The sequence below is a fragment of the Semicossyphus pulcher genome, unplaced genomic scaffold, assembly GCF_022749685.1.
Source record: "Semicossyphus pulcher isolate SPU_LCO1_2020_fin unplaced genomic scaffold, fSemPul1.0.p SCAF_11, whole genome shotgun sequence".
NCBI lineage: Eukaryota > Metazoa > Chordata > Actinopteri > Labriformes > Labridae > Semicossyphus > Semicossyphus pulcher.
The window spans coordinates 30,637,460-30,650,000 of record NW_027211615.1 but is presented as its reverse complement, the minus strand read 5'-3'; the positions used below and the strand labels follow the sequence as shown (position 1 = coordinate 30,650,000).

At 40.0% G+C, this 12,541-nt stretch overlaps 1 protein-coding gene across 2 annotated transcripts in view; it reads right to left on the bottom strand.

The window, feature by feature from the left end:
* Window positions 1–12,541, bottom strand: part of LOC138585146 (pleckstrin homology domain-containing family G member 3-like) — a 39,895-nt gene that overhangs the window by 19,110 nt on the left and 8,244 nt on the right. For both annotated transcript variants that reach the window (XM_069657415.1, XM_069657417.1), the window contains exons 3-4: window positions 2,034–2,371; window positions 373–473 (exon numbers count right to left, since the gene is read on the bottom strand). In XM_069657415.1, the coding sequence (XP_069513516.1) occupies window positions 373–473; window positions 2,034–2,371 (439 nt within the window). The remainder of the gene's footprint in view (window positions 1–372; window positions 474–2,033; window positions 2,372–12,541) is intronic.

Here is a 12,541-nt window from a genome sequence, read left to right as displayed (position 1 = left end):
GCAGAGACGTGACCTCACCTGTCCAGCAGGGGGAGCTGGCACATCAGTTTGTCATGTGTTCAGGTTTAAATAAAGTTTTGGAAATAAAAAAAACATTATTATTACATTTATTTCTTTTTTTTTAGCTTTAAACAACGTCTGACAGAAACAGTTCATCCATGTTAGGGGTGAGTGAGACGTGCAGGTGAGTAAATAAAGACAGCTGCTCACACACACACACACACACACACACACACACGCTGCAAGCAGAGCAGTCAGGATGAGCTGACAAAGTCATCCTCCAACACCAGGGAAACCCAGATTCACCTAAAGGATCGTCATGACAACAGTCACACCGTTATCAATAATAATCAATAATCAGCTTCCTGTCACCTGTTGAACTCATAGATGTCCTCAATGTTTCCAAACAGAGCGCACACCTGCTCAGGTCGGATCGACAGGTCGCACTGATCGATGATGTGGGCCAGGTAATCCTGGGGGGGAGGAAACAAGGAGACAAGGAAGGAGGATGGGAAGAGAAAGGAAGGGAGGGAGGGAGGGAGGGAGGAAGGGGGGAGAAGAGAGTGAAGATCACATCCAGCGGTGACAAATCTAATTACATTAAAAATAAAATAAAGATCAAATAAATTGGACGAAAAACAAACGTCTGTCACTTTAAATAAAGTTATCAATTGTAAATAAAGTTTTTCTCACTTGCTGTGTCTCTGTTTGTCCAGCAGGGGGCAGACTGACGTCACTGTGATGAGCTTTAATTCTTATAAGTTATTAGTTTTTATTGTTCTGTTTTTCTCTATGCATGAATAGGTTATAAATTATTATTATTATTATTATTACTATTTCTCAGCTGCAGTTTGTTTTTGTTTCATCATTTATATATTTTAAATTATTTTATTTATTATTATCATGGATGAAACCTTAAATTGATCTAATTTAATCACATTTTTTCCCTTTCTGTTAATGCTTATGTGGATCATAATTATCATTTTATTTACCAACTGAATCACAATAAAGCATTAAAATAATGAATATTTCATTTTAATTATTTGTACAAATGATATCAATAACACAAAAGATCATTTTTCTTCTCTTTATAACTCTCATGTTCTTTGAAATATTAATTAAAGTTAAGTCAGTTTGTTTTTTTCTCATGTGATTTTATTTTTATATAAACTGATTTTATTTGTCACATGACGTGTTTTAGATTTAAATTCATTACTGTGAAGCACCTACGTGTTTTAAATAAAGTTTATATGGATGTCATCCTTATATCATTAAATGATCATATTATTATATTTTGCTCTCCATGCTGCGTTCACACGTTGCTGTAGTTCTTTGTTCTGTTTGTTCCTGACCGACACGTTTGGGTCCGTGAGGACGGTTTGTACGGCAGCCTGCAGGGTCACATCCTCCGTGATCCTCTCGTTACATAATCAGTTAATCGGCTCGCTGCAGGACGTCTTAAACGCTTAATTATAGTCTGTGATGTCATCACATCAGAGTGTGTGCACAGGAAGTCACTCCTACACCGGTAGATAAACAGATTAATTATGCAGCACAAATTACCTGTTGCTATCTAATGATAACCAATGATAACCAATGATAACTAATGTTATCTAATGATAACCAATGATACCCAGTACAGCAGGAAGGTTTAACATCCTGTAGAATCCAGTGTGGATATAACAGAGGCTTTTATTTTGAAGGGTACAAGTGTAAAATTTCCTTCCATTGTTGTGAATATGTTTTTATTTGAATAAATGTGATGTAGAAACATTTGTTGGGTTTAGTGTTTAGTAACAGGCTTTTATTGTGAAGCAGCCACAGGAAACAGGATGTAGATAACAGCAGTATTATATTTTAAATCATTCAGATGTTTATTTATAAATGTTTTTGTTTGAAATGTTTTTTATTTGATTCTTTAGGGGGCGTGTTTCAGACGTCTCACCACCTGTCATGTTGCATTTACCTGTGACGCACCTGTTATGATATAATTATAATGTTTGTGTTTATATGATGATGGAGGAGCGGCTCACCTCCACGATCATCCGCAGGTCTCTCACATACATCCTCTCCGTCTCGATGATCTCCATGACGACGCGGTCCAGGTAGGTCAGCTGAGGAGCCATGATGAAGCTCTGCTGACCCAGGCTCCGCCCCTTCCTGTCAGACCCCCCTGCGGGGCTCAGGTCAAGGTCGATGTGAGAGGTGTGGGTGGACGGCGGGGGGGCGGGGGTGTCGTCTCTGGAGGATCCGGACCCCGAGGACAGCGTGGAGATGAGGCTCAGGGGGCGGCGGTCAGACGAGTCAGAGGGCGTGGCCGACGGAGCGCGCTCATTACTGCTGATGGAGGCGGTGGAGAGGCGGGGAGAGTCTGTGGGGGGGAGACCGGGTCAGTGAAAAGCTGAAAAGCTTTTATTTTGGTAGCGAAATCTCAGCAGGAAGATATTTGAAATAGGAAGTCTTATATATTATGATCACTGTAGGAACTCTTTCACAATAAGAGTCATATTATGATCACTGTAGGAACTCTTTCACAATAAGAGTCATATTATGATCACTGTAGGAACTCTTTCACAATAAGAGTCATATTATGATCACTGTAGGAACTCTTTCACAATAAGAGTCATATTATGATCACTGTAGGAACTCTTTCACAATAAGAGTCATATCATGATCACTGTAGGAACTCTTTCACAATAAGAGTCATATTATGATCACTGTAGGAACTCTTTCACAATAAGAGTCATATTATGATCACTGTAGGAACTCTTTCACAATAAGAGTCATATCATGATCACTGTAGGAACTCTTTCACAATAAGAGTCATATTATGATCACTGTAGGAACTCTTTCACAATAAGAGTCATATCATGATCACTGTAGGAACTCTTTCACAATAAGAGTCATATTTGATTAGTGAAGGAACTCTTTCACAATAAGAGTCATATCATTGTAGGAACTCTTTCACAATAAGAGTCATATCATTGTAGGAACTCTTTCACAATAAGAGTCATATTTGATTAGTGAAGGAACTCTTTCACAATAAGAGTCATATCATTGTAGGAACTCTTTCACAATAAGAGTCATATTTGATTAGTGAAGGAACTCTTTCACAATAAGAGTCATATTATGATCACTGTAGGAACTCTTTCACAATAAGAGTCATATCATGATCACTGTAGGAACTCTTTCGCAATAAGAGTCATATTTGATTATCAATCAATCAATCAATCAAATTTTATTTGTATAGCGCCAAATCATAACCAGGGTTATCTCGAGACACTTTACAGAAAGAGCAGGTCTAGACCGACTCTTTGTTAAGTTATTTAAAGAGAGGCCCAACATGAATCCACCATGAGTAGCACTTAGCAATTCGGCACATTGGCAAGGAAAAACTTCCTTTTAACAGGCAGAAACCTCGAGCAGAACCAGACTCATGTTGAACAGCCATCTGCCTCGACTGGATGGGCCGAACATGGGATAGAAGGAGATGCAGGATAGAGACAGGCAAAGAGAGCAACAACAACATATGTTCTTGTTACCACAACAACATATGTCCTTGTTACATGAACAACAACAGACACATACTTATGGTTGCAATGCCAATAATAGTGGTAGACTAGGGTGAAGATTGGCTAAATAAATAAATAAATAAAATTAGCGAGAGAAGCAGAGTAATGATAAAGGCTGAGGTAATCGTAATTGTAACAGTTGAAGTCAACAGGTCTACTATTAGCATTAGCAGCAACAATAATGATACTATGGGGAAGGCTGATGTTAGTAGTTGTTGCAGTCGAGCAGGTCCACAGCAGCAGGTGGTCTGCAGCAACGATCCTCAGGAACCTTCAAGACAAGGGAGCACAAGAACTCCCGGGAAGATATGTGGTTAGTAATGTTAATGGGACCAGAAGATACAGAGTTAATGAGCTGCATTAATATGACAGAGAGAGAGAGAGAGAGAGAGAGGAAGAGAGAGAGAGAGAGAGAGAGAGAGAGAGAGAGAGAGAGTCAGAGAGAGAGAGTCAGAGAGTCAGAGAGAGAGAGAGAGAGAGAGAGAGAGAGAGAGTCAGAGAGAGAGAGAGAGAGAGAGAGTCAGAGAGTCAGAGAGAGAGAGAGAGAGAGAGAGAAGCTTGGTGTGTCAGATCCCCCCGGCAGTCTAAACCTATAGCAGCATAACTATGGGCTAGTCCAGGCCTGAGCCAGGCCTAACTATAAGCTTTATCAAAGAGGAAAGTTTTAAGTCTACTCTTAAAAGAAGAGAGGGTGTCTGCATCCCGGACCTTGACTGGTAGATTGTTCCAGAGGAGGGGGGCCTGGTAATTGAAGGCTCTACCTCCAACACTACTCTTAGAGACTTTAGGTACCACAAGTAGGCCTGCATCCTGGGAGCGCAATGTTCTAGAGGGGTAATATGGCACTATGAGCTCTTTAAGATATGATGGTGCCTGACCATTAAGAGCTTTGTAAGTAAGAAGAAGGATTTTAAATTCTATTCTAGATTTTACAGGAAGCCAGTGCAGAGAGGCTAATACAGCAGAGATGTGCTCTCTCTTCCTAGTTCTTGTCAGCACACGTGCTGCAGCATTTTGTACCAGCTGCAGAGTTTTTAGTGACTTATTAGGGCAGCCTGATAGTAACGAGTTACAATAATCCAACCTGGAAGTAACGAATGCATGGACGAGTTTTTCTGCATCGTGTTGAGACAGGATGTGTCTGATGTTTGTTGTGAAGATGAAAGAAGGCTGTCCTTGATATTTGTTTTATGTGGGAGATGAAGGACATATCCTGATCAAACAGAACTCCCAGATTCCTAACAGTAGTGCTGGATGCCAGGCTGATGCCATCTAGCGCAGCTATATCATTAGAGAAAGAGTCTCTAAGGTGTTTTGGGCCGAGCACAATAACTTCAGTTTTGTCTGAATTAAGTAGCAGAAAGTTTCTAGTCATCCAGATCTTTATGTCCTTAAGGCATGCTTCTAGTTTAGATAGCTGATTGGTTTCGTCTGGCTTCATAGATAAGTATAATTGAGTATCATCTGCATAACAATGAAAATTAATGGAGTGTTTCCTCATGATATTACCCAGAGGAAGCATATATAAGGTAAAAAGAATCGGTCCGAGCACAGAACCTTGTGGAACTCCATGACTAACTTTGGTTTGCATAGAGGACACATCATGAACATTAACAAACTGAGATCGATCTGATCAATAAGATTTAAACCAACTTAGTGCAGATCCTGTAATGAACATTAACTGTTCTAGTCTCTGTAACAGGATGTGATGGTCTATCGTGTCGAAAGCGGCACTAAGATCTAACAGGACGAGTACAGAGAGAAGTCCTCTGTCTGAAGCAGGAAGTAGATCATTTGAAACTCTCAGTGCTGTCTCAGTGCTGTGGTGGACTCTAAATCCTGACTGAAAGTCCTCAAATAAACTGTTGTTATGAAGAAAGTCACATAATTGATTAGCGACTGCTTTCTCGAGGATCTTTGAGATAAAAGGAAGGTTAGATATAGGTCTATAGTTAGCTAAGGTGCCTGAATCATGGGTAGGCTTTTTAAGAAGTGGCTTAATTACAGCTAGTTTAAAAGACTGGGGTACATAGCCCGTCGATAAAGACATATTGATCATATCTAGTAAAGAAGTGCTAATTAGATTAGTGAAGGAACTCTTTCACAATAAGAGTCATATTTGATTAGTGAAGGAACTCTTTCACAATAAGAGTCATATCATGATCACTGTAGGAACTCTTTCACAATAAGAGTCATATTATTGTAGGAACTCTTTCACAATAAGAGCCATATCATGATCACTGTAGGAACTCTTTCACAATAAGAGTCATATTTGATTAGTGAAGGAACTCTTTCACAATAAGAGTCATATTATTGTAGGAACTCTTTCACAATAAGAGCCATATCATGATCACTGTAGGAACTCTCTCACAATAAGAGTCATATTTGATTAGTGAAGGAACTCTTTCACAATAAGAGTCATATCATTGTAGGAACTCTTTCACAATAAGAGTCATATTTGATTAGTGAAGGAACTCTTTCACAATAAGAGTCATATTATGATCACTGTAGGAACTCTTTCACAATAAGAGTCATATTTGATTAGTGAAGGAACTCTTTCACAATAAGAGTCATATTATGTTTAGTGAAGGAACTCTTTCACAGTAAGAGTCATATCATTGTAGGAACTCTTTCACAATAAGAGTCATATCATTGTAGGAACTCTTTCACAATAAGAGTCATATTATGATTAGGGAAGGAACTCTTTCACAATAAGAGTCATATCATTGTAGGAACTCTTTCACAATAAGAGTCCTATTATGATCACTGTAGGGAACTCTTTCACAATAAGAGTCATATTATTGTAGGAACTCTTTCACAATAAGAGTCATATCATTGTAGGAACTCTTTCACAATAAGAGTCATATTTGATTAGTGTAGGAACTCTTTCACAAAAGAGTCATATCATGATCACTGTAGGAAGTCTTTCACAATAAGAGTCATATTATTGTAGGAACTCTTTCACAATAAGAGCCATATCATGATCACTGTAGGAACTCTTTCACAATAAGAGTCATATTTGATTAGTGAAGGAAGTCTTTCACAATAAGAGTCATATTATTGTAGGAACTCTTTCACAATAAGAGCCATATCATGATCACTGTAGGAACTCTCTCACAATAAGAGTCATATTTGATTAGTGAAGGAACTCTTTCACAATAAGAGTCATATCATTGTAGGAACTCTTTCACAATAAGAGTCATATTTGATTAGTGAAGGAACTCTTTCACAATAAGAGTCATATTATGATCACTGTAGGAACTCTTTCACAATAAGAGTCATATTTGATTAGTGAAGGAACTCTTTCACAATAAGAGTCATATTATGTTTAGTGAAGGAACTCTTTCACAGTAAGAGTCATATCATTGTAGGAACTCTTTCACAATAAGAGTCATATCATTGTAGGAACTCTTTCACAATAAGAGTCATATTATGATTAGGGAAGGAACTCTTTCACAATAAGAGTCATATCATTGTAGGAACTCTTTCACAATAAGAGTCATATCATTGTAGGAACTCTTTCACAATAAGAGTCCTATTATGATCACTGTAGGGAACTCTTTCACAATAAGAGTCATATTATTGTAGGAACTCTTTCACAATAAGAGTCATATTATGATCACTGTAGGAACTCTTTCACAATAAGAGTCATATTATGATCACAGAGGGAAGATTTTCACAATAAGAGTCATATTATGATCACAGAGGGAAGATTTTCAAAATAAGATTCCTATTCTGACCACTGATTTTCTTGTGTTGTCAGACTGGGGGCACCCTTTCACAATAAGAGTTTCAGTTTTGAGCTCTAACAGTTCATAAAGATGGAGCAGGTTTGTTTTGTTTTTGAAGTCTAGGATGTGATGATGTGATGATGACATCATCATCATTATTATTAAACCCTCCCTGAGCTTCCTCCTCCACCTGTCCAGTTGGTCGTTCTCACGTCTGTAAACCTGTGGAGCGTTTAAAGAATCTGACTCAGCAGGTTTTTATCTGAAGAAACTCTTTGAACGTTTCTGCTGAGAGCGAGAAAACTGACTTTAACGTCCCCACAAAGTGGCCCTGAACTCAACACAAACATGTGAGCAGTGTTATCTCAGGTTAAAGCACCTGTCTATTTTCGCCTGCTCTCTGCACGCTGCAGAGGAAAGTAAACATTTCAGACAGCAGGCAGGTTTTTACAGTGTAACGAGGTTAATAAATAATAACCTTCGATTTTAAAGTGTGGGAGAGATTATTTTCACTCCACAGACAAAGAACACTGAAACACAGTTTATCTCACACAGACACTGTGGGATGATCATTTCCTATAGCGCTCTATGAAAAGTACACAGGGTGTGTTCATTTAGGTGTGGCGTGTGTGTTCAGTCAGGTGTGGCCTGTGTGTTCAGTCAGGTGTAGCAGAGACAGGAAGGAGCTGCTGTGATGTAGGAGAACATGAGTGTTACCATGTTTATGATCCTTTTTCGTTGACATGCAGAGATTAAAAGCAGCAGCTGTTTAAACCTCCTACCGCTGGATGGCAGTGCTACAGGAGGACGTGAGCTCATTCCGCTAACGTTATTAGCACACAGCTAATGAGCGTGTCCCTCTAACTCTAACTATTCCTTTAAACGCTGTGACTGCTCAAAATAGTTTGTTCTCTTCATCTGATCATCTGCAGAACGGTTTCACATTCATCTTTTATTGGATTCAATATCAGAATAAGAGACGTCTGATATCTGCAGACAGCTGTTAGCTAGTGTTAGCTAACTAAGCTAACCAGACAGTCAAAATAAAGTTTGTAACAGAGTAATCTATGAGATGTTTGTAGTAAAAAGCTGCGACAGTTTCCCACCCTCACTGCTAAAAATGGCCGCCGTGTGTAGTGGGTTGTTGTATCCCTTGTATTTTTTATTTATCTATCTATTCTTATTTTATTTTATTTTTTTATTCTGTATTCACTGACGTGTTTTTCATCTTGGTACTGCTGTAACACCCGAATTTCCCCCCTGGGGATCAAAAAAGGATTATCTTATCTTATCTAATCTTATCTTAGCAAACATAGCGGCTAACCACGCTTCAGAGGGTTTAGCTAAATATCTGAGCAGCTGAGATACGAAGAGTCCACCTGAGACGGAAACAAACGTTTAGAGTCCGATCACAAAGAAGACTTTTTAAAGCTCTTCTCACATCTTAATCTCTGTCATGCTAGCTGCTCCGCTACTGAACAGCCCTGACCCAGTCAGGACACTTTGGTTAAACATCTAGCATGGTGAGCTAACACACTACATGTAAGCTAACATGCTAGTGACATGTTGCAATGAGTTATTTTTTCCTCCAGTAGTGTCGCCTCGTTCAGCCCTGCTGTGCTGTGATTGGCTGGAATTCTAATTCAGGAGACAGCTGTTTGAGTCCTGTTTGAAACCAAATGTCAGCGTTGATTTAACACAAACACGACTGTCCCCTGTCCCTGAACGCTACATGGTTAACGAGTGAACCCGTCTCTGATTGGTTCCTTTAGTAAGGATCGCAGTTTGGGTCAAAACAAAGTGACATTGTGGACACAAACAGTGAACGTCACGTCTATTAGAGCTCTGACGCATGCCAATCACAGCAGAGGGCGGGATCCGGTGGCACTCTATTGGTTAAAAAAATAACTGACAATAAACTAACGAGTGTAAACAAACTCAAATCAACGTGTTTACGAACATGTCTAATGTTGGAAATGTGTCAGATTGCTACATGCTAACGCTCATCGTGTTAGCATCAACCGTTCATCAGCCTGCCTGTTAAAGTGTGAAACACACACACCTGTTTGTTTTTAATGAGAGTTTAAGGATTCATGAAGACGTTCAAAGCTTTGACTGTGACGATGAGGCGTTCAAGAACAACTGTGAGTTTAAACTCCTTCAGTCAGAGGAAACAGCACACTGTTTGAATGAAAACAATTCAAACTGCAGGACACACACACACACACACACACACACACACACACACACACACACTGTGTCCGTTAGCTGTTTGGCTTCCTGCCAGTACAGAGTCAGCGAGGCGTTCACTGACCCAGCAGGAAGGGAATTTATGGCTTCCAGCCACTTTAACATGATAAGAAGCGAGAGGACCAGTCACAGCTCAGAGTTTACATTCAAACACACTCGTGAACTCTGACCCCTGCAGCCGTTAGCACAAACACATGACAGCATCATACAAGGAGGACGTTTCAGTGATTCACAGGGAGGAGAAACCGAGTGAATGTTTTTACTGACTCAAACTGTTCATGTTGTTTATCCATAAAGACACGAAGCTGCAGAACTGTTAGTTCAGCTTGTGTCTGAACTCTGACCTCTTAGTTAAACTGAATAAAAAGGAGAAACATCTGGAAGTAAATGATCCCATCTGTTGTCATGGCGACGCTTCCCAGAGACTCACCAAACCAGCGGCGGATAAAAACTCGTCTGAGACGCCGCTCCTCCCCGACGCTCCTGAAGGAGATCCTCACCTCTTCCTCTGAACATGAACACCTCACCACACCACCTCCTCCCCCTCCTCCTGCCAGGCTGCGCCACATGCTCCTCTGATACCCCATCAGCTCAGGACTACTCCTGCTACACTCACTACAAAAACTTCTCCTCAAGTTAAAAAAGGAGCAGGAGAGGAAACACCCAGGCTTCCTGCAGCTTCAGAGACACCTGAAGGCTCCACAAGTCCACACACACTGAAGCTTCACATGGTCACACTTTAACTACAGAGAGGAGCAGGGGGAGGAGCAGGAAGAGGAAGGCTGGTCACAGACGGAGGAGGTGTCAATCGCAGTGAACATTAAAGAGTGCTGTGTTTGAAATGCCATACTACACTAGCAGCACGTCCTGATGTGGCCGACATGTGGTCTGTAGTATGCAAACAAAAGCTAAATGTGCAGGATGCCAAAAATACCCGCATGTCGTTCTGATTCAGAGAAAATCTCCAGGATGCATCGGACCAGTCTACCTCGCCGACTGTATCCCACAATGCAAAGCGCTGGAACGGCACAGCAGCAGTTGAAATCACGGACAGCAGCAGCATTCCAGCAGAAGGGGGCGCTATAGCTAAAGAAGCAGCGTTATTGTTTACTTCCGCCTGGTGTGGTATACTGCAACATGAATATGAAAAGCTCCTCCATCCTGCAGACTACCGCCCAACGCAGTATGCAGTATGTAGTATATAGTATGCAGTATGCAGTATATAGTATATAGTATGCAGTATATAGTATGTAGTATGTAGTATGTAGTATATAGTATATAGTATGCAGTATGCAGTATATAGTGTATAGTATGCAGTATATAGTATGTAGTATGTAGTATGTAGTATATAGTATATAGTATGCAGTATGCAGTATATAGTATATAGTATACAGTATATAGTATGTAGTATGTAGTATATAGTATATAGTATGCAGTATATAGTATGTAGTATGTAGTATATAGTATATAGTATGCAGTATGCAGTATGTTGTATATAGTATATAGTATGCAGTATATACTATATAGTATGCAGTATGTAGTATATACTATATAGTATGTAGTATGCAGTATGTAGTATATACTATATAGTATGCAGTATGCAGTATATAGTATATAGTATGCAGTATGCAGTATGTAGTATGTAGTATGCAGTATGCAGTATATAGTATGCAGTATATAGTATGCAGTATGCAGTATATAGTATGCAGTATGCAGTATGTAGTATGCAGTATATAGTATGCAGTATGCAGTATGTAGTATGCAGTATGTAGTATGCAGTATATAGTATGCAGTATTTAGTATGTAGTATGCAGTATATAGTATGCAGTATGTAGTATGCAGTATATAGTATGCAGTATGTAGTATGCAGTATGTAGTATGCAGTATATAGTATGCAGTATGTAGTATGCAGTATATAGTATGCAGTATGCAGTATGTAGTATGCAGTATGTAGTATGCAGTATATAGTATGCAGTATGTAGTATGCAGTATATAGTATGCAGTATGCAGTATGTAGTATGTAGTATGCAGTATATAGTATGCAGTATGCAGTATGTAGTATGCAGTATATAGTATGCAGTATGTAGTATGCAGTATGCAGTATGTAGTATGCAGTATGTAGTATGTAGTAAGCAGTATATAGTACAGCATTTCAAACACAGCTGAAGACAAAAATTAGTTAGTTATGAAGAGAAGGACAGGAAACAGGTAGTGACCAAAGGAAGTCAAAGGATTACAGAGGGAAGAGGAAGGAAAGGAGGAGGAGGAGAACAACGGGAGGAGGTGCAGAGAGGTGGAGGTACAGAGAGGAGGAGGTGAAAAACAGGAGAAGGTGCAGAGATGAGGAGGTGGACAAATGGAGGAGGTGCAGAGAATAGGGCTGTGTTCAAAATACCGTACTATATACTACATACTATATCCTGCTAGGATAGTATGGCATTTGGAACACAGCACTCTCTAATGTTTAGGGTCTCACAGCATAAGAGGTAAAACAAATGGAGGAGGTGCATGGAGGAGGTGCAGAGAGGAGGAGGTGCATGGAGGAGGAGAAGGGAACATGTATCACAGGAAAAGAAGAAAATCCTCCAGGTTTTCCTAAATCATCAGACTTTTTGAGAACAACTTCCTGTTTACTAGTGGTGTCAGAGCAAACAGCTGAAGTCGCGTTCAGATTTTGTGTTGTCGCCCGTTGGTCCCCGACCAATCATAGCTCTCCATCTTTCAGCAGCTGTGTGATGTCATCAGGAAGGAGGAGCTAGAGACAGACTTCCTGAGAGAAGAATGTAAACAAAGATGGCGTCTGAAGCGGAGAGGTGGCGCTGGGTGCTTCTCATCACACCTGCGTCCCTTCCTCGTGTCAGAGACACGAGGACAGAGGAGGCAAATCTACCAAATGAGAAATCGGTCAGTAGCGTCACCGTTAGGCGACGTATTTACTGCTGACGTGCTGCTCAGCTGTATCACCAAAACGTTACTTGTCTGTCTACA